Source organism: Dermacentor albipictus, chromosome 9 (assembly GCF_038994185.2).
Source record: "Dermacentor albipictus isolate Rhodes 1998 colony chromosome 9, USDA_Dalb.pri_finalv2, whole genome shotgun sequence".
Classification (NCBI taxonomy): domain Eukaryota; kingdom Metazoa; phylum Arthropoda; class Arachnida; order Ixodida; family Ixodidae; genus Dermacentor; species Dermacentor albipictus.
Genome location: NC_091829.1, coordinates 2570934 through 2593574, shown reverse-complemented (window position 1 = coordinate 2593574; position 22641 = coordinate 2570934). Strand labels below are relative to the sequence as shown.

The 22641-nt window shown below is 51.2% G+C and overlaps 1 protein-coding gene across 3 annotated transcripts in view; it reads left to right on the top strand.

Annotated features, from left to right (window-relative positions):
* Window positions 1-22641, top strand: part of LOC135909198 (ovochymase-2-like) — a 337884-nt gene that overhangs the window by 260965 nt on the left and 54278 nt on the right. For all 3 annotated transcript variants that reach the window (XM_070524733.1, XM_070524732.1, XM_065441041.2), the window contains one exon: window positions 12915-13045. In XM_070524733.1, the coding sequence (XP_070380834.1) occupies window positions 12915-13045 (131 nt within the window). The remainder of the gene's footprint in view (window positions 1-12914; window positions 13046-22641) is intronic.

Sequence of the window (22641 nt, the reverse complement as noted above, 5' to 3'; positions counted from 1 at the left end):
GGACACGCAAAATGTGACGCACTGAGCGCCTGCGACTACCGCAAGGGCGGAACGCAAAGCCACTCAGCAAGTCACACTTACGCAGAGAGAGAGAGAAACAACTTTACTGGTCCATTGTGAACTGAAATGCGTTAAGCGTCTGATGGGGTGGCTCCCTCTTCGCGGGCTCCATATGCTTCCAGGGCCGCCTGGCCCCTGTGGATCAGTCGGAGCTGGTCTTCCAGGGCGGGGCTGGACAGCATGATCTCCCATCGCTCGGAAAGAGTGGGGATAGCAGGGGGGTTAGTTATGGGTATAGGTGGGGGGTGGTCAATGGAAAAATTGCACTCTCCTATGACGTGCCGAAGGGTGCCTAATGCATTGCAGTGAGGACATGTGTTCTTATATCTCTCTGGGTACATTTTGTTCTGGAGGCAGGGGTGGGGAAAGGATCCTGCCTGGATTTGCCTGTATATTGTTTGTTCGGCTCTGGTCAAGGAGTGGTGGGGGTGCGGGAAAGTCTTCCTGCCGTCCCTGTAATATCTGACTATATCTCTGTAATTTGTGATGGGTTGCCATCCCCTTGCCTCCTCCTCGTTGGCCCGGGAGTTTAGCGCTCGGGCCTGTTGATGAGCATATTCATTGCCCTCAACTAAGGAGTGAGCCGGGACCCAAACTAATTCGATTGCTTGTTTAGGAGGCGTAGCTTTACCAAGAATTTTTAGTGCCCCAAGGGACACCCAGCCAGATCTGTAGTTCTTGTATGCAGCCTGTGAGTCCGTGACGATCTTGGTGACGTTTGGTTGCAGGAGTGCGAGAGCTATCGCTGCTTCTTCTGCTTCCTCCGAAGACGGAGTGTAGATTGATGCGCAGGTGACCAGCTTTTCTAGCCCGGTGACCACGACTGTTGCCCTCGTGGAGCGTTTCGATAGAGAGGCGTCTGTATATAAAACAGTGTCGTCTTCCTCCAGCGTCCTGGAGATGGCTCTTGCGCGGGCGTCGCGTCGTCCGGCATGCCTTGTGGGGTTCATGTTGCGTGGTAGTGGTTTGCATTCCAACTTCTCACTCAGCTTTTCGGGTAATTGGTCGTGGCGGGTGTAGTGCGATTCTTGCCATCCTAGCTTGCGGAGGACGCTTCTGCCCGCCTTGGTCTGGCTAAGGCGTACCCTTTGATTGGATAGGTGGGCTTCTACGAGCTCGGCTACTGTGTTGTGCACTCCCATTTGAAGTAATTTTGTCGTGGATGAATGTATGGGAATACCCAGGGCCTGCTTCGTGGCTTTCCTGATTATTGCGTCAAGTAGTAAGACGTCCTTCTTGAGGAGCTGCAGGTACGGCGCCGCGTAGACGATTCGTGATATAAGAAAGGCCTCAACGAGGCGCAAGGTGTCCGATTCCTTCAGACCCCTCTGCCTGTTGGCCACTCGTCTGATCATGTTCAAGATTTGGTCTGACGTGAGCTTCATTTTTCTAATCATGGCTGTTGCCTTGCCGTCTGCCTGGATCAGGAGGCCCAGGATCCTGAGTTGTGGTACCGGGAGGATCCGGTTCCCTTCCAAAGTGATTTCTATATTTTCTGCTTGGGTACTTGATGCACGTGGTCTGACAACGGTCAGCTCCGATTTTTGAGGCGAACAGCAAAGGCCACATGTCTTCACATAGCTGTTGATCGTGTCAGCCGCTTTTTGGAGCGTGTTTTCTATCCAGCCATCCGACCCTGCCCTCGCAGTCCAGAGGGTGATGTCGTCGGCATATAATGCGTGGCCCAGACCATCTATTGATTCGAGAAGCTTGGGCAACGGCAAGAGAGCCATGTTAAATAACATGGGGGAAAGGACCGAACCTTGCGGCGTTCCTCGATCCCCCAGGTAGATCGGTTGGGATGTCTCCTCTCCTATTCTGATCCTTGCCGTTCGGTCACGAAGAAAGTCTCGGATGTAGTTGTAAGTTTTCACTCCACAACCCGTGTTTCGCAGGTTGCGGAGGACACTTTCATGTGTGACGTTATCAAATGCCCCTGTGAGGTCTAGCGCTAGTATCGCTCGCGGCGCCTGCTTCGTTGCTCGCTTAATTACCAGTTCGTTGAGTTGTACGAGAACATCCTGGGTGCCCAGGTGTTGCCTAAAGCCATACATTGTCTCTGGCATCTGATCGGTGGCATCAAGATGTCGCTGCAACCTCTTAAGTACCATGCGTTCCATGACCTTCCCCACGCAGGACGTGAGGGATATCGGTCGCATGTTGTTGATGTGAGGTGTCTTCCCAGGCTTGGGTATGAAGCGGACTTCTGCCTCTTTCCATTCGTGTGGAAGATTGCCAGACTCCCAGACCCGGTTCATATACCCGAGCAGCTGTCTGCGGGCCTTGTGCTCGAGGTTGTTAAGTAACTTGTAGGTAATGGAATCGGGTCCCGGCGCGCTGCCCCTGTTGCTCTCGGAGATTGCTGAGATCAACTCGGTGTCAGTGAATGGCTTATCTAACGCTTCATTGGTAGGTCCTGCGTAGTCGGGAGGTGCGATATCACCCTTCTCCGTTTTCAGGTACTTGGCCTTCAGGTCGTTGATGAGTTTGTCGGCACCCCCAGTATAGTTGTTGAGGGTGCGTGTGAGGCTTCGATTAGTGGCGCTCTTGCTGCCGAGAGGATCGATCAGGTGACGAAGGAGGCACCACGTCTTCCTGGTAGAAAGGGTGCCCTGCAGTCCATCACACACGCTCAGCCAGTTCTCTCTGCACAGCTTGGACGCGTATTCAGCTGCTTGCTTGTTGAGATCATGGATGCGTTTGCGAAGTTTCTTGTTGTGTCGTTGTTTCTTCCAGCGTCTGGTGAGGCTGTGTCGTGCTTCCCAAAGGTGGGCAAGCTTTGCGTCCACACAGGGTGTCTGCAGTGTAGTCGCAATTTTCTGGGTGTATTTGTCTACCAGCTCGAGTTGTTCCTTAGCCCATTCCCCATACGATTTGGTGCTGTTCGTGTCCTCGTCTTCATCGGCTGCTTGCCTTTTTCGAAGTTTGTCCCAGGCAGTTATCTTTGTTGTTCCCATTCGGGCCTTGAAGGCGGGCCCCCTGATCGTAATACTGAGGATATCGTGGTCCGACCCCAGGTTCGCGCCTGTGTTCTGCCACGACACGTCCAAGGTTCCACTCAGCAGAGTAAGGTCTGGAGTGGTGTCCCGGGTTGTACTTGTGCCCATGCGGGTGGGAGTGTCTGGTTCGTTGAGTAGAGCTAATGTGTGCTGATCCATGAGGTTCGCCAGCACCCTGCCTCTCTTGGAGCAAAATTTGTAACCCCATATTGTGTGAGGCGCATTGAAATCTCCTAATATCAATAGGGGTCGGCTGCCCGCCTCTCTCTTGCTGTCGAGTAATGTGCCCTCTATGTCGAGGTTCTTCTTGGAGGGCCGACAATATGCGTTGAGTATAAAGATGTTGTTTTTGCTTCCTATGCCTCTGCTGTGAATTTCCAAGAGAACGTGTTCACACCCTCTCTGAATGGTAATGTGCTGCGTTGCAGCAATGTTGCTTCGGACTAGGATGGCTGTGCTTTTCTCACTGGGATCGGTGTATGTAACGTACCCCGCGAGTTTTGGTCGCGAGTTCGTTTCTTGAATTGCAAGGATATCCGGTTTGTGTTCCGCATTATCTATGTATTGTTGTAATTCGCCTATTTTGTCTTTAATTCCTCGGCAGTTCCATTGGGCTAAGATCGTTGTATCTTCCTTCCTATTTTTACGCCTGGCCGCCATCTTGGCTCAGGTTGGTAGTCGTGAGACTACTCGCCATGCACGGTTTCCCATACGGGGCTCCCTTTTTAGCTTTTTGAGTGGTTAGTATAAGCTGGTTGACATTAGCTTCTAGCGCGTCGAACTTGGCCATCTTGGACGTTATCAGGCCGATTTGGCTGGCAAGCTGTGTGACCATCTCGGTGAGGGCTTCAATGGGCTTGGCCCACGCCGGTTCCTCAGACGGACTCGATTCAATTTTCTCTGCCTCCATTGCTGTTACCGGGGGCTCCGGTTGAGCGTCCCTCTTGGCAATTTTGCGTTTTGTGACATCCTCGCTGTTTTTCGATTTTTCTAATGCCTCCATGCGCGCAAGAAGCGCGCTGATTTGCTCATTTTGCTTAACTACAAGCGCTTTGAGTTGCATACATTCCTCACAATCTTTCTTGGGAGTCTGGGGAAGGGGAGGGAAATCTTTGTTGCTAAGAGCGATAGGAGATCTAACTGCCCAGCCCACCTGTTTAGCGGCGTTCCTCGACGGTGTCTGGCTCCGGGTCTTCGACCTTGAGCGCGATTCCCGGCGGCGCCCGCTGCAGCTGCTGCCGGCCACGTCACCCGGCGACGACGCTCTCGAGCCCGGCTTTGAGGCGCAGCTGCTGCTCCGCCCTCGTCCGCCTTCACAGGAAAGAGAGTGATTCCGGTACCCTGACGTAGCTGCTCCCTCCCGACGTGGCGGTTTGGAGGATTCTGCGGGCGTGTAGTTGGTATCTTTCCGCTCCCACCGGCGTTTCCGTACCACGTACGGGATCTTGAAGCGAGCTCTGCACACCTTGTCTGCGGTCAAATGTTCTCCTCCACAGAGGTCACACTTGGGGGTACACTTGTGCTGTTCATCGGGATTTCGAGCACCACATCCCCGGCAGATCCGGTTTGTTGGATCAGGGCAAACATCCATGCGGTGGCCCAGGCGACCGCACTGATAGCAGATATCTATCTGTTTTCTGTATAACGAGCATTTGGCGAGCAGGCCCCCGTAACGAACGTAGTTCGGCACTTTGGGTCCATTGAAGGCGATCACCACAGACGTCGTGTTAGCGATGCGGTTGGCCTCTACAGCAGTGGGATTATATTCGTTGACGATGTTCTCATTGATTTCTTGAACCGTGTCTCCGAGGGGGACGCCCCGTATGACTCCCTTGGTCATGCCATGGGGGGCCGATTCGTAGGCGCTGACCTCGTGCTCATTTCCTTGGACGATAATCTTGGTGACTGCAACATACCGGTTAGCATTTTCTCTTTTTGAAGTACTGATGACAACGATGTTTTGCTGGTAATTTGGGCATATCACGTCCCGGATCCATTCTTCTTTGGTGACTCCCGCCGCAGCGTAAATGGCCCGGCCAACTTCCATATGGCCGACCTTGCTGATATTCAGACCACCGCGTGGTCTCACCACGATCTTGGTATCGTCTCGGGGCAGTGCAGGCATGCGCGCTCTCTTGATTAACGTATATTTGGCGTTCTCGGGTCTACGACCGGCACCGGAGGGTTTTGATTGAAGTGCATTGGGTAGACCTAGGTCTCGCTGACGTGGTCGGGACTTGCGTTCACCGGCGATGCGCCAGCCCAGGGTCCTGGTTACTTCTTCGGGGTGAATATCCTCCCCCTCTATTTCAACACTCATGGGAGTGGCCATGATGCAGGTGGAGTTCGGAATAATGTGCGTTCCAGCAGCGACCGCCCGTCGGCCGCGGCGGCTAGGCCAAGCGGTCGGCGGAGCAAGCCTAGGCTTAGCGACGACTCGCCTTGGGTGGGCACACAATCGTCCTTAAAGTCCCAAAAAATGGTCCCCTACCTTAAAGGCAGGTATCCTCGTGGTCCTGATGACGACACGGAACACGTGGTGCAAGAATTCTTGTAGCACAAGGTGATGATCCGGCACAGTCATCGAAAAACTGCGAAGCCGATGCGAAGCGCGTCCCACCGGTTATGCGCCTTCTTCTTCTTCCACACTTACGCAAGCTAACAAAGCACGTGAACGTCCCCAGGCCGGGGCGTTGGGGACACAAATAGCTGGTCGCTCACGTACCTTGCAGCTTGCCCCTCGTGACCGGCGCTCGTCCCTCTCGCAGCACGACTCCCCCGCGCACCGCGATCGTCCCCAGTCGGGGCTTCTTCCCTACGTCACGTCCCACGACCCAATCGCAGGGCCGCGTAGCATGACGTCGCGGGACGCGGCCGCGGCGCCCGGGGAAAACGGCGCGCGGGTAGAGGGGCAGGCATTTGGGAGAGGTTTTCCTCGCAATGGCGAATAAGTCCGGAGCCTTAGGCACAGCAACGACTGCGCCCCGGTAGACCGAAGGAACTCCCACAACATGCCACGCCTATATATGCCACGCCTAATTGGTTACGGGGTCATTAAAATAAAGAACGCTAAAGTGATTCAGGAACGGTTGCGCATGGCCGCTATCTTGGAATTTCGGAGGTCAGATCGTCTGTCACAAGGGGAACTGTCTGCAAATGCTCAGGTCTGGCTTGTGTGCATGGCCTACTCCAATACGCAAGTGTCGCGTCGTTACCGGTAAAGGCCTTCGCCCCGATGCAACTGGCATGTACAAATGGTATGGTTCGTGGTGTGGACCCATCTTGCTCTCCTAAGGAAGTGCTCGAGCACTTCCAGGAAGCTGACGCTGGGATTGCACCGCTGCAACAGGGTGGTGCTCGAGCACCGGCAGAGTCCATAACAGCAACGTTTGCTGTGTCCTACAGAGCCGAAGGTAAGGCCCGTTATCCGCAGGGATTGATCGCTTGAAACCTCCAGAGTGCAACAACTGCTGGCGTTTTGCACGCAGCAGCAAATCCCGTAAATGTGCGACGCGCTGTCGCAACTGCGGCGTAAATCACGCGCCAGACTGCTCGGATTTGCCTTTGCCAAAGTGCTCACGCGGCGGATGATCCAAAATGGAGACCAGACTGCTGGAAATTGTGAATCAGAACGAGCGTTCCGGAGCAGATGCGTGTGTATTCTTACAGCGTGGGAAACACGTGCTGACGCATTAAGACCATCTGGTCGTGTTCCAGAAGAGAACGACGGCAGTATATAGTCGCAGTTGTGGAGAGGGCCCTGAGCGGCGTACTAGATCACTTCCTGTTCATGTACCCCTGAACCTCTTACAGCTATAAGCGTGCCTTCTTAACCTCTTTCAACTTTTTACGCACCATCTGTACCTTCCGTTTCGAGTGAATCACTCAGAATGATGACACCCATAAATGACATCACTATGACGTCTAGAATAAATGTTAGGACTGATGTGGAAATTCCAAACGTGGCTGAGAAATTAAGCGCAGGGCTTCTCATTTCTCACTAACCAAACATGAACATTACCAGACAAAAAGCAAGAAGTGTTTCCCGAGCATTAGGCAGGCTGATGTATTGAAAGAGGCCGTTGCCTCTTCTTTCTTGGAGTAATCATTGCTGAGTTGCAAATTTTCCAGTGGTATTGCCGGTCTGTATTGTCTTCTTTAACTGATCTTCAACGCCTTATTTAAACCTATGACTCAGAAACAGTCAGTCCTTTTACAAAAGCCATGGCTGAAACCTGTCAATTCATTTTCTTTTAGTAATTTACGCATCTTCAGGGTAGACTGAATTTATGGCCGTGGCGGTGGTTTAATTACTATGGCGTCCTCAAAAATAATGCACGGGGCGGTTATAGGTAAAGAAATCATGAATCCGGAATGTGAACTGTTGGCTGTTGAGGTAGTTCTTCCCAGATGTGCTCCTTGTTTACTTACCTACGGGCGTCCGAACAGACTACTTTGTTGACGTAATAATTCTGCGGAAACCCGCAAGGTGAAGTAATTAATAAGGGGAAAATGAGACATTCACCCAAACGCACCTAAGTGCTACAATAGAAACCACACGGGTTCCTCTAAAGAGAAGCTTCGCAGTTGAAGAAAAATTAGTCCTGATGGTCCGTCATTGGTCCATTATTGGAGTTTGTCGGCTCACTGAGAAAATCGGACAGAGTTGTCATTGCAGGCGACATTAATTCACATCATATCGCGTGGGGTTATCCCTCGCATACAAGTGGTGAACTTCTGCGGTCATGATTGTCATAAAAAAAAAAGGAATGTTCGCTACTGCAATATACGGGCTGTAACATTTATGTAACATTTATGCGCCTAGTTTCAAGGTCCGTGATTGACCTAACTCTGGCAGCTGCTGGAGTTAGCGTGTCATCATTAACATTCTAGATAGTGGGACTTCGAGCGATCATTTCGCTATACATTTTTTTTAATGCATAATCATTTCTGCGCTTACCCAACGAGAAAAGCGTCCCTCCGTCCGACGACCGCTTTCGAGAGAGCGGCCGCAGCAGCTGGCGGATCGCGAATCCGCTCGCTTCAACGCCAACAAGCGGCGAGAACAGAGCGCTTTTATAAGTGACAATGATCGGGTTGTTACTCTTTGAAGGACATTTCATTTGATATGCATGTGGTTAGGTTATGAGAGCGAAGCTTGGATACGATCGTGGTGACGTTGAGTGAGTCACTAAGGACTTAGTCACGTGATTGAATAATATTTGAGCATGTAGTTACACTCTCAGAACCATTTCGTTCGATATACATGTCGAAAGCATAGGAGCGCATGCTAAGGTACAAGCTTAGTGACCTATTATTAGTCACTTAGTTATTGTCAAATGGATGAGTAATTGTGAGCAAATTTTTACCCTTGCATACCATTCCGATCCATGTTGAAAACCAAGGTCGTGCAATGCGCGTCACGACAATTGCGCTTCACTTTCACTCCTGTGAGTCGCCCCTGTCACTGCGATATGCGACCCGGAAGAAAACGAGTGACATTCACCCCGCGTGAGTGTTTGTGAAGAGGCCGGGACGCCACTGGCAGGGTGGAAACTGTGCTCCTATAGTGCTGACACCAATATACTGATAACGTCAATAAATAGACAGAGTTCGTGATACCTGTTACGACCTCTTGTTGCAATATTTATTCGTTCTTCAAGCAACTTCTAAGAGGATTAAATTGATTGGCTCTGGGATTAAAATGACTGGCACTGGGATTAAAGTGACTGGCGCAAGGATTAAATCTGTTGGCAGGTGGATTAATTCAGGTGGCGCTCGAATTAAATGAGGTGGTGCCTGGATTTAATTTTTGGCTCTTGGAATAAAAATGCTGGCGCTCAGATTAAATTGGCTGGGGCGTGGATTATTTTCCATGGCGCTTAGATTAAAGTGAGCCGAAATGCCTTCGATGTTCTAAAAGCTTATTACAACTTGGCGTATAGCATTCTACTGAACAAAGTGGCCGCCTTAAACCCTCCATCGTGTATAATTGCTTGGATCAGGGATCAACATTTTTCTGCACAGATGGAAAGTATCATTCTGTGCGGCACATCGCCGACGAGAGGCCCAAGGCTTCAGTGCTTTGCCGACTATTGTTTAATACAGTACTACGCGGTATTCCGATTATGCAGGAAGTCACGCTGTTTTTGTACGCAGATGACATTGCATCTTTGCTTCCACTGAAGATATATGCACAGGCTTTACCAAAAGTTGCAAATGTATTTAAATTTTCGTGTGGTCTCGCTGGATAATTTGCGCTTGGTCCTTATATCATTAACAAAAATTCCCTTCTTGTATCCCGACGACAATAACAATTCTCAGTCAAAAATATGAGCCCTCCTTGCTGCATCGGACTACTACGAACATTTTGCGTTCCCTTGGAACGTGTCCTTCTCGGCAATGTTAAATTTCGGTTCCCCTGTTACTAAGTCGAATACCGCGATTAAATATTTACACGAGTTGGTGTGGATTTGCACCATCGAACGTTTGTGCATCATTTGAGGATATAGAATCATTGGTATATTTCCTCCTCTATTGCCGAAAATATATTTGCGAGATAAAGACCTACTTACAGTAACCCCTGTCGAGGTCTGCGCCTTCATCTATCGGTGATTAATATTTTATCTTTTGGTGCCGCTATCCCCGAAAGGAAGTCTGTGCACGAGTACGTCGTTGCTACAAGGAGACTCTCATGTCAAGTACCTTTTCCTCATTGATAACATTAGACCGCATTTCTTTTTCATAATCTAGCGCCTTCGTCAAAAATTGGCATGATAACTTTTAAAGAAATGATAATTTATAATAATTGTTCATACATATACAGTACAGCCCGCTAAGCCAGCGGGAAGCAAGGACTTTACAATTCCGTTGCGAACCATGGGCAGTCCTCTCTCGTGGGTTGTGGAAGGCGCTGACAGCAAAGGGGCGCGCCGTCTGCTGGCCGACCTGCGTCGAGGCTCGAGAGCGTGCCGACGCGGCGTCAGTGGCGGCCTCACGGCTTCACACACGGCGTACCGAACGGCCCGACCTGCAGCTACAACGCCACGCCGGCGGAGCAGGCAACGTTCGCTCTGCTTATGCGAACCAAGTCGCGGTATAGACAAGAACGGCACCGAGAGCGGCGCTGCTGCGCCGGCGTTGAGAGCGCCGCATGCGGAGCAAAATTCTATTAGCGGGTGGTACCCCTCTCCCACCTCTCGTTCGCACCGCCTTGATTGCCTCCTGCACTGCGCGTGTTTGGGCACGTTTCGTGCCGGGCGCGGTGTGTGCCTGCGTGTGTGCGCGTGGACATTTGATTCGAAGGGCGATGTACAGTCTGTTTCACATTTAGGGGAAAACTCGGAGCGCATTGCATCGCGATGCGGCGAGCGCTTGAGTCAGGCGGCGGCAGCCGCTCGCAAATGTGCTCGAGGGGCGAGATCTTGAACGGCGTCGTCTGCTACGGCGGCGCGCGCTGGCTGCATTGCCAGGAAACCTTCTACTGTCAGTTGCAGGGCGCCGATCTCATCGTTACTACGTGAAATGAGCCGGTATTCTTTACTAAGCGTTGTGCGACGCCCACTGATACGCCTGGAAGGTAAGTTCATCGCTGCAGGACAGTCATAGACGACCTACTGATTCCATGCATTCTTGACGGCCTGTTTCTGGAAGGCGACTATGTATTCCAACGCGATAGGTCGCCGATCCACACTGCTCGTGTTGTGCAAGAACTGCTGGAAGTGCGCGCAGTCACTCTCTTGGAGTGTCCGCCTCAATCCCCGGGCGCCAGCATCATTTAACATGTCTGGGGCTCGTTGAAAGTATCGCTGCCGCACCATCTCCTCTATCATTCGCCCGAGGATAGGCTTCGATCCACCATCGCCAGCGACTGAGACGTACTGCGAATGAACACATCCCTGATCAAGTCAATCTACACTTCACTGCCTTCCAGGATGAGCGCTGTCATCGCTGCCGCTGGGTACATGACGAGATACTAACTGACGTTCCGAGCGTGACGTGTTCAATACCCCGCCGGTGGGCAGGGTCTGTCTGGTGTAGTGAATGATCGTCGAGAAAAATCACTTCCACCTCATTGTCTTAACGTAAAACATTCCTTTAATCGTATCCGTTTGTTTCATCGTGTTCGACCCCCACATTTATCACTGTTGAGTGCTTTGTTTTCCTTTCGAGTCAAACAAAGACTGAGCACGTTGCGCACGCATCTTGGTGCGTCTTGTCGCTGCTTATTACGATAGCACACACAGTGAAGAAATATACGTGCAACGCGCTCAGTACCCCGGCCTTTCGAAAGAACAAACGAAGCATGCTGTCAAAAGAAGTTTGTGGAACTCCATTATCGCCAATGAAGGCTCAGGGTTTAGCGACGCACAACGTCTAGTAAAGGATATCAGCTCAGTTCCCGCAGTACCGATGAAGTCGGTGCACTGCCCCTGACAGCAGCACGCTTTCCGACAATGCGGCCAGCGCGCGCCGCCCTAGCAGACGACGCAGATCACGACTCCGCCCCTCGAGCGTCTGCGCCTGCTCGAGCTGCTGCCGCCGCACGACTCCATTGCTTGCCGCGTCGCGATGCAATACGTTCCGAGTTTTCCCCTAAGTGCGAAACAGACAGTACACGCTTCTATTTGCCCTTAAGAAGATCGGTACGCTTGACGATTATTTTAATGGCTGCAATGCGGAAAAGGGCAGCGTCTGCTGAACCATGTAAGTGACTCTGAGCAGGCAATTGGAAACGACATCGTATGTGCCGCTGGAAAAATCGTCAACACATACTATGCGGCACATACATACGGCACATACGAGCTAAAGTCATTTTTGCAGTTTCCCACATGTTTGCTACAAATCCGTGTCGTCTCTGATGGCGACAACGGATTTCCATCGACAGTGTGCGGAAATAAACAAAACATATCGCTGCATAGCACAAGTACGACATGTGCACACAACTTTAACTAGTACGCCCCTTACAATATGGAATATAGGCAGCAATGTAGACAGCTTGGCCATTTTTTAACAGTACTCAAGAGACGGAAGTTGAAAGTATTAGTAATCATTCCTGCTTCAGCAATGCTGGCGCGACCAAGACGCGGGCGTGTATCGTCCAGTAACTCGATCGATCGGTGCAGTGGTGAAGCGGTAATGAACTCCGGTCATGTTCAATGCTTCGTGCACATATTCAATTTCTCGGCACGCGTGAACTTCGGCCACTGCTAGCGCATACAACAGAAGTGGTTTCCATTCTTGGGCAGCGCACACACAAACGAAACACGAGAAAGAAGACGGGACAAGCGCTCGTCGAACAACCTAAAGGTTTTATATGAATGAAACGATTATGTACCGAGTAATTATTAAATTTATGTGGGTTACATATAAAAACCATCATACACTCAGGAGCGATCTATGAACGAGCTCGCTTCGTTTGCCAGTTGTTTACTTCGCTCGGCGCACCGCAGTACTTCATGTCTCTCTTCTGCTGTTATCGTACCATTTCCTTGTGAATCGGCAGAATTTCACTGGTGGCATCAACCCTTTCGTGTTTACATTGCTGTCGTGACAGTAAACAACACAATCATAATTTCCGGTCATCCGAAGAGACGCCGTTGCAAACAAGAGACGTATCGCGCGCAGCGCGAACTGTACGCGGGCGCGATCGTGAAGGGAAGCGGCGGCGAAAGCCTACACCCGTTGGAGATGAAATCGTGCCGCCAGGGGAGAAACGAGCGCTGGCGTCTAGGATGAAACTTGGCGTGCGGTCGTCTATAAGCGCGTATTCGCGGCGTAACTGCAGCGAAGCACGTGACTGCGCGACGGCACGCGTGCGCGCCCGGCTGTCGATAACGGCGGGTCTCTCTGCAGGCGTCAACCGATGGTCGCGCCAACTGGCGAGGAACACGGAGTGCGGCCGCCCCACCGTGCAGCCGGACGTCGAGGTGGCCGACCGCATCGTCGGGGGACAGGAGGCGGTGCCCCACAGCTGGCCCTGGCAGGTATGTCGGCAGGGGCCATCGTGTGCAGGCCAGCGAACAGCACGAGTTGAACGTGAGACTGTGTACGCGTCGCACGTGTAACGACAGCGCACACACCAGTTTTGCGTCTCAAAGGGGCCGAAACGAAACGGAGTCACGGAGGGAAGCCTTATAACGTGTTGGCTGTAATCGTGGCGTTGCCTTGTTTCGTAAAGCGTGTTAATTTTCTCAAATATGTGGCTGGCCCAAATTCGACTTCCCGTCACGTACGACTTGTCTCTACGGAGTCGGTTTTTTTTTCTGGCATAATTCGTTTGTCATGCAAATCCCTCTTCTGTAGATATATAGGATGTCCCAGCTAACGTTAGCCTAGCACTCCCAACGAAAAAAAAAATATATTTAAAAATTATGCAGACCCTTTGCACTGTGGGAATCGATGTAAGCGAAGATTTGTGTGCTGTTTGCGTTCTTCGGTGATATTTTGCCGTGATGTTGACGGCCTACAACTGTCGTGGTGTGGCCGTCAAATGTTACCTTGCGTGCACCACTTGGGTTCGTCTGCGTAGTACACAACGCATAGCGAGACGTGATTGTTCGAGACGTTGTTGTGCGCCACCGTTCGTAGCCTGCGAGAAAGTTTGCACTGTCATTCCCTCACACGGACGCGTGGCTGTGGTGTTGATTCGCTGGAAAGCCACTTGCGTGTTGTCGTCTTGACGCGGCGGTGTTTTACTACGGCTTTGCGTCGGCACCCCATGCGTCAATCGTCCGCATGTACAAACCTGCACGGTGTTTATTTTTCATAAATGGCAAGAATGAGCTGTAAAATTTTATTGTTTGACCGCAGCTGTTGCCATATTTAGTAGTAGCACGAAGGGACCCCAAACGAAGCATGCTGACTCACGGCGTTCCCCTTCTTCCGCAATAATCCCATGTGTGCAAGCTGCCACGAGCGAAGAGTGGCTATTGTACGTCCGTTTCGCAGGGGTGTTTGTTGGCTTTACGCATTCTATTCTGTGTCACCCCTCTGGGCTGTTGCACGTGAACATGCGTGTACGCACTTGTTGCAAGTAAGTACAGTAAGCGCTGCAGCTTCTGTAATGTTTTTGCGAGGGACTAACGCGTAATTACAGCTGTCCAGAGGGCATTGTGTCGATGGCCAGGGAGTTCGAGAAGGCATTTTGGCCACGCCCACGAAGTTCTCGCTGGAAAGGGCTCACAGACGCCTTCCCCACGTCCCTACCATGTACATTATACACGTTGTCACGCGTTATACACGTTGGGAACTTAAACTGCACCCTAGCGCAGTTTATGTTCCCAAGAATATGTCCTACCAACTAGCCTCCCAACACAATCTCCTCGAGCTCGAGACAACCGCGGTAGCAGCAGCACGAAGCCATATATTACGATTTCGCGGAGCTGCTGAAGCAGATATATATACGGACAACGAGCGCAAGTTGTATGGGTAGGCCGGAAACGCAATAAAGGGGTGGAAATTCACCAAGGACTTAACAAGCGATGATGTCCTCTGTCACCACTGTTTACACATTGTGCAACCCTGGCAATTCAGGACATCGCCTTTAGTGCACAGCTTTTACACCACGTGGCGTACGCACCTTCAAGATTCAAAAATCGCACGACGGCACACGCAGTGTATACTGGACGAAAACAGAATCACACGAACAGCGTTCACCGCCGAGCGATAGTCGGGAATAGCTGATTTGATAATCGCCGCGCTGTATTGTGAATCAGCAGTTTTGCTGCAATTGAACTTCGTTTAGGGGCTCAGTGGCGCTTCGAGAAAGCGGCCTGCCCACTCCCCTGTCCATCTTATGCCTCGATGATCTTTTTTGTCCGATCGTAGTGTCGTACGGCTTCACCGGGCGTTTTATAAAATCAAGAACGTGCTTTTGTCGCTGTAGTTCTAGTAATCTAGAAGTCTGATTTTCAAAAAAAAATAATGCAAGCTTGCTAAATAGTGGCCGCATGTTTTCGGATATGCAGACGCAGGATTCACGTCGTTAATTTCGATTGGTCTCAGTTTACGAGTCGACTTGCGCATTTGCATGCACATGCCCGGTCGTATTATTTTCACTGCCACAGACATCGATTTCTTTTCTTTTTTTACGAACAGTAAGCAGCGCTAACAACCAAGTGTCTTTATTCTTTCAGTCAACATATTATTATGATATCATCGAGCGGTGCTCAAGAAACGAGCCGCCGCGAGAACGACGATGAAGTTGGTCGGTGCCCTTGGCGCGAGCGAGTGTCGACCTGGCTGCCTGGCTCCAGTGCAAATAGCGTGTAAATAGCCTCTTCTGTCTGTGTCTTTCCACATGCAACATTCTGGTGGAGGTAAGCGATCCCCGCCCTCACCACGGAACTCAGAAGTGGTCGGCACACCGAGCTTGTCACCATGCCTCCCGGTGACGCGCCAACCTCTGCTTCGGCTTGTCCCACTGCTCCAATCGTCACGGTCGCCCCACATCGCGACCCAGGTGTGTTCTCTGGCCTGGAGGGCCAGGATGTTGAGGACGGGATCAAACTCTATGAACACGCCAGTACTAAAACAGGTGGGACCCAACGATTATGCTCGCCAGTCATCTTTTATCTCGGCAGCACCCCACGCGTATGGCACCAAACGCATGACGACGAGATAGCCAGTTGGGACAATTTCAAAGAGAAGCTACGGGAACTGTTCGGCGACCCCATTGGGCGCAAGGCTGCCGCGAGAAAGGCTCTTGCGTCTCGTGTTCAGTCATCTACAGAGCCGTACGTTTCCTACATCCTCGATGTCTTAGCTGTATGCCGCAAAGCTGACGATACTATGTCCGAAGCCGATAAAGTGTCATATATTCTAAAAGGCATCGCCGACGACGTTTTCAATTTGCTTGTTTTCGGCAACGTCTCGACTATCGACGCCATCATCAAAGAATGCCGTCGCCTTGAACAAGCTAAGAGCCGCCGTATCACACATCACATCACGCGGCTACCCAACACTGCTGCTACGTCGACATGTGAGGGTCAACCACGTCAGACCACCACCTGTGACGACATCACCCGTATTGTTCGCCGCGAACGCGAGGCCACCTGTTCGCCAGCTTTCTCCACGATGCCTCCCGATCCGCCAGCAACCACCATTGCGATGATCCAGGCCGTCGTCCGACAGGAATTTGAGAACATGGGTCTGAACTCCGTGTGTTCCACGTCTCAACCCAGCGTTTACCAGTTCTCTAGCGGCCCTCCTCGTCCTCGGCAGTCCTTTTCCGCCACATCTCGCCGCAACCCGTCCGATTGGCGTACCCCTGATGACCGGCCGATCTGCTTCCAGTGCTGTCGTATCGGCCACGTCGCTCGTCACTGCCGCAACCGATGGCCACCACCTCCTCGGACATAAACCGCCGCTTATTCCCGCACCTTTGGACCTTCCGTTCCCTATACCACCCGCCATGAATCCACTGCCTCTGATGCTCCTGCTCCCAACCTTCGGTACAGCCGCTCGCCCTCACCTCGACGCCATCAGTCTCGTTCGCCCCAACCCCGTCGCTTCTCTTCGCCGCCTACGCCTCCCGGATCCAGCCGGAAAACTAGGCACTGCAGCTTATGGAGGTGAAGCTGCGTTGTCGACCCCGCCCTCAAATCCTCTGCTCACGTTACCCACGAACCGAAACCTTCTTGACGTTGACGTTGACGGCTATCCTGTCACGGCACCCATCGATACAGGAGCACATCTTTCAATTATGAGTGCTGCCTTCCAACGACGACTGAACAAGCTTCTCACCACAGCGTCGGCACGCGTCGTCCGCGTTGCGGATGGCGGTACTGTACCTATCGTCGGCATGAGTACGGCACGTGTCAGCATCGCCGGCCGCCACACTCCTGTCCTCTTCACCGTAATTGCTCATTGCCCCCACGACCTCATTCTCGGCCTCGATTTTCTCTCCGCACATTCTGCTCTTATTGACTGCTCTTCCAGTACCCTTCGCCTTGAGTTGCCGATGCTTGCAGAACCTTGCAGCCAAAGTCAATAGCCTATATTGAACTGTTGTCTTTCCCACCAGTTCCTGATGGCGAGTACCTCGTCACTCCTCTGCCCGACATTCCAATAAGGTATGACGTTACAGTGCCTCACAGTATACGTAATGTTACTCGCATGCCTGTCTGTAACTTTGGATTGGCAAAGCAAATTCTACCGCAAGGTATTTATTTGCCTTGACACCGTGGATTGTCTCGGCGACCAATACGTGGCAGCGTTATCGACCGATAGTTCTCGCGAGCTTAGCAGGCCCCTCGCGCCAGCCTCGGGTGCCGATCCCAATATAAAGGAAATGGTGGCGACGGACCTGTCCTCGGCGCAGGCTGAAGAGCTTTGCCAAGTATTATCGACCTACCGAGATATTTTCGACATCGACGATCGCCCTTGAGGCCTTACGCTCGCGGTCAAGCATCGGAATCTTACTGGCGATGCTACGCCTATTCACCGACGACCGTATCGAGTTTCAGCTTCGGAACGCCGAGTAATTCAAAACGAAGTCAACAAAATGCTCGATAAAAACATCACTGAGCCTCCTTCGAGTCCCTGGGCGTCACCTGTGATGTTGGTTAAGAAGAAGACGGCACGTGGCGCATCTGTGTAGACTACCGTCATCTGAACAACATTACTAAGAAGGACGTCTACCCGCTCCTACGTATAGACGACGCACTTGATTGCCTGCACGGTTCCAGCTATTTCTCGTCTATTGATCTTTGTTCGGGATCCTGGCAGATTGCTGTTGACGATATGGACCGAGAAAAAACCGCGTTCATCACACCTGATGGCCTATACCAAATTAAAATAATGCCGTTTGGATTATGCAACGCCCCTGCCACCTTCGAGCGTATGATGGACTCCTTGCTCCAAGGTTTCAAATGGTCCACATGCCTCTGCCACCTCGACGACGTCATTGTCTTCTCGCCAACGTTCGACACTCACCTTAAACGTCTCACAACTATACTTGATGTGTTTCGAAAGGCGAAGCTGCAACTTAACTCGTCCAAATGTCGTTTTGGCCACCGGCAAATTACTCTTCTGGGCCATCTCGTTGACGCTTCCGGAGTACAGCCTGATCCCGACAAAACTCGCGCTGTCAGAGAGTTTCCGGTTCCGAAGACAGGCGCAGACGTTCAACGTTTTGTAGCTCTATGCTCGTACTTTCGTCGTTTTGTTCCAAATTTTGCCGCAATTGCTAGACCCCTCACTAATCTTTTGAAGAAAGGTGCACAATTCTGGTGGAATACTGCAGAAGCCGCCGCCTTCTCTGGTCTCGTCACTCTTCTAACCTCACCACCAATTTTTGCCCACTTCGACCCTGATGCCCCTACAGAATTGCGCACAGATGCCAGCGGTCATGGCTTGGTTGCCGTCTTAGCCCAGCGGCAGCGTGGCCAGGATCGCGTTATTGCTTATGCGAGCCGCCTCTTCACACCATCGGAGCGCAACTATTCTATTACGGAACGAGAATGCCTTGCTGTAGTCTGGGCAGTTATGAAGTTCCGTCCTTACCTTTACGGTCGCCCTTTTTCCGTAGTCACTGACCGTCATGCTCTCTGCTGGCTCTCTTCGCTAAAAGATCCTGCAGGCCGGCTTGGTCGGTGGGATTTGAGGCTACAAGAATTTTCATATTCCGTGGTGTACAAGTCTGGCCGTCTGCACCAAGACGCAGACAGCTTGTCGCGTTACCCTCTTGACGACTCTGACTCCTCTAATATTGCCAGTGCTTCTTGCGTATTCTCTGTATCACAGCTGCTCCATTTCGCCGATGAGCAACGCCGTGACGCCTACATAAGAGCACTCATAGACCGTTTTGAGCACTCTCCGGCCGATGCTACTCTACGCCTCTTCGTCCTCCGCGACGGTACTCTGTACCGTCGTAACCTTCATCCGCATGGCTCCGAGTTCCTACTTGTAATACCTAAACACCTCCGCTCCACCGGTATAGAAGAGCTCCACGACGCACCAACGGCAGGACATATCGTCGTATCTCCAACCTATGACCGTGTACGTCGCCGTTTTTTCTGGCCGGGTCTTGCCCGTTCCGTACGACGTTACGTCGCCGCTTGTCAAGTTTGCCAACGACGCAAGAAGCCTTCCCAGCTCCCCGCTGGTTACCTGAAGCTGCTCGACTTTCCTGCCGAGCCCTTTCATCGTGTCGGCTTAGACCTTCTCGGCCCATTTCCGGAATCTACATCAGGGAACAAGCGGGTTGCAGTCGCGGTGGACTACGCAACCCGCTACGCTGTAACCCGTGCTCTTCCGACCAGTTGCGCAACTGATGTTGCGGACTTCCTCCTACATGATATTATTTTGATGCATGGTGCTCCGCGTCAATTGCTAACAGACCGTGGCCGTGCGTTTTTGGCCAAAGTCATCGACGACATCATGCGTGCCTGCCCAATACGGCGCAAATTTACCACATTCCATCCCCAAACTAACGGCCTCACTGAGCGCTTGAACCGCACCCTTACAGACATGCTATCCAAATACGTTTCCGACGACCACCGTGACTGGGACATGGCTCTACCTTACATTACCTTTGCATACAACTCTTCCCGTCTCGAAACTGCTGGCTTTTCCCCGTTTTACCTCTTGTATGGCCATGAACCAACGCTACCACTGGACACTGTGCTTCCGTCCGCCACAGCTTCAGCTAGCGATTATCCCCGTGATGCAATCGCCCATGCTGACCACGCTCACCAACTTGCGTGCGCTCGTCAAGTGTCTCAAGACAAGCAGAAGCAAAGCTACGACCTCCGTCACCGTGATGTCCATTTTGTGCCCGGCAGCCTCGTGTTGCTTAGTTCACGTTCGGGTAAAGTTGGCCTATGTGAAGAACTCCTTTCTTGTTACACAGGTCCATATCGCGTGCTCCGCAAAGTGACCGATGTCACCTATGAAATCGTTCTAGCAAAGCCCACTATACATCCTCCGCTGTGATGCCTCGGTCACTGCCTCGGTTTGTCCAGACAGTGATGTCGGCGAAGTGATGTGGGCAGAATATGAGTATAGCCGGGAAGGGTAAGTGGGCTGGAGGGTTCCTGCATGGCAAGGATGTCGGGCCCTGTTGCGCAAGACAGCAGTTGGTGCAAGACAGCAGCCCCGGCAGTTCCACTATCAGATTACGATTTGGAGATGCCATCATGAGAGTCGGCAGGAGGGGGAGCCATAACGGGGTTTGGGGAGTCGTGAGCTATGGCAGACATAGGGTTGTCCTTTCCTTCCGTTGATTTAGCCTTCTTGCGTCTATATGAGGTGGAGTCCCGCTTTGGGAGGCCGGTTGATTAAGAATTGAGCTGGCACTCAAGATTGCTACAGCGGTCAGAATCATTGGATTAGCACGTCGAATCGTTGGTTAAGAGCAGCATTGTCTTGTGTTATGCGGATTACCGCGTTTTTGAGGGTTGCACATTCCTGGTTGATGTGTCCTATAGCGTCCTGCAATTCTGCCTCAAAGCGAGTAAAAAAAGGGCTCAAGCAGGGTTGCAATGTCGTCTAGTGAGATGGGGGTGGAGGGAGGGGTGTTGTGCACGGAGTTGAATTTGTAGCGGGTTCCGTGTCAGCCTCCATTGCTAGCAAACCAGGAGAGGCAGTAGAGTTGGAGTGGCTAGGCAAGGTATGGGCAGTGGGTTGGTTGCGAGGCTGGGATGCGGCAGGAGCGGGGGCCGATGGAATGGGAGATCCAGGCAAGAGCTTCCAGTTTGGCAATATGTCGACGAAGGGCGGCGGCTTCTGCTCGGGCTGCTGTAGCTTCTGCTTTGGCCGCCGCTGCCTCCTCCTTCACAAGGGCGAGTTGTAGATTGGGAGTCGCTGTTATGGATGCCGTGTGCTTGTGAGAAGAGAGAAGAGTGCCCCAGGCTTGCTACAACGGCACTGTCCAGGCTTGCTTGTGTCGGTGGTGCGACAACTGGAAAAAATTGTCCCCGGGTGCGACCAATTCTTGCTGCTGCGTTTGTGGGTGGCACGGCTATTTCCTTGGCTGGTGAAGGTTTCGTCCCTTCGTCACGGATGCGAAGGTTATGGGTTCGTTCCCCACATGCGGCAAGTTGTTTTTTCATCCACTTCCATTTGCATTAATTTATCGTTTCTTTATTTCATTTATTAAGCACAAGTAATTTCCCCTATGTTGTCCCTGGTGTCAGTCTTTGTTGGTTTCTTATGATATTCGTAATGGATAAATGATGCGACAGGATGTCCTCGGCTACTAGCGCAATGATGTACGCCGACGAAAAAGTGCTACCAGCGGACAATGCAAGAGACTTACATAGACTTACGAATATGTGTGGCAACGCAGCGACAAATCTAGGCGTCACGTTTAGCACAGAGAAATCGGGAATTATGATTTTCAGTGAAGAGATGAGTAATTACTGGGTATCAATTCAACGGCAAGTCATACCCATAGTCAAGCAATATAAATGCATCGGACATAAACGAAGAATAAAAATAACTCTGAACTCTGAAAATAAAGGGGAATGAGAATGTATAAAAAATAAAACATATTGTCCTTGAGGGCTACAGTAAATATGAGGTGGTGCGTGGAATCTGGAAAGGAGTAATGGTACCAGCGCTAATTTTCGCAAATGTCATTCTGTGTTTAAATTGGGATATCTTGTCGAGATTGGATGTAAACAGAGGTCGGTAGGCCTGTTGGCTTTGGGAGCCTACGACAAAACCACAAATGAGGCAGTGCGGGGGAACAGGGGTTGGGCTTCGTTTGAAATCAGAGAAGTACAGAGCAAAATTAGTTTTGTAGAAAGACTCGGGAACATAGATCAAAATAAATGGGTGATTAAAGTGCACAAGTACCTGTGCCTGAAAAGCGTGGACACAGAATGGAGGAAGAGGTCGAGAAAGTTGGCAACAAAATACAGGATAATTGAAAGTGTGCATAGACAACAAGGAGTCATCAAAAGGAAGGTGAGAGAAACATTGACAGTGAATTGGATGCAATGAATAGAAAAAAAAACAAGATTTTTAAGAATGAGAAGAAAGAAATTGGAAGGGAAAATTTGTACGATAACACGAATAATCTGTGCGATAACACGAAGGGAAGTGCCTTGACATTTTAGGCTCGAGCTGGTTGCCTAAGGAGAAAAACATACCGGAGCAAATATTCCCAACAAGATAAGACGTGTATGCTGCAGCAAAAATCCGGAGACCACTGAGCACATCCTATTGGGATGCGAATGTATTCACCCAGTGAGACGCGCCGTAGCTAACGTGCACCTTCCAGAAGCACTTGCGTTTAAAAGTGGAAGGAAGCACCAACCGGTCAGCAGTCGAGATAAGCAAGAGAAGTTTAGAGTATTCGCGAGAAAAAAGCGGGGAAGACACTGGTATACGACCTGATCCGTTACAAGCATAGGTAACGGTACAAGTTAGATAGGGATGTTTTGAGGAAGAGAAAAAAATTAAAGGGATGTGCCCTATATACTCGTGTAATTGCCGCAGGTGTATCCGAAATTTGGGGAGAACATCGGGAGTGCGGCCATTACACGGAGAAAAAGACGCAGCATTTTTCTTTCGTAAATATTTTCGGTGGCACTTGTTTTTATTAAACTACAGTACTCGCTTGTACTGGCTC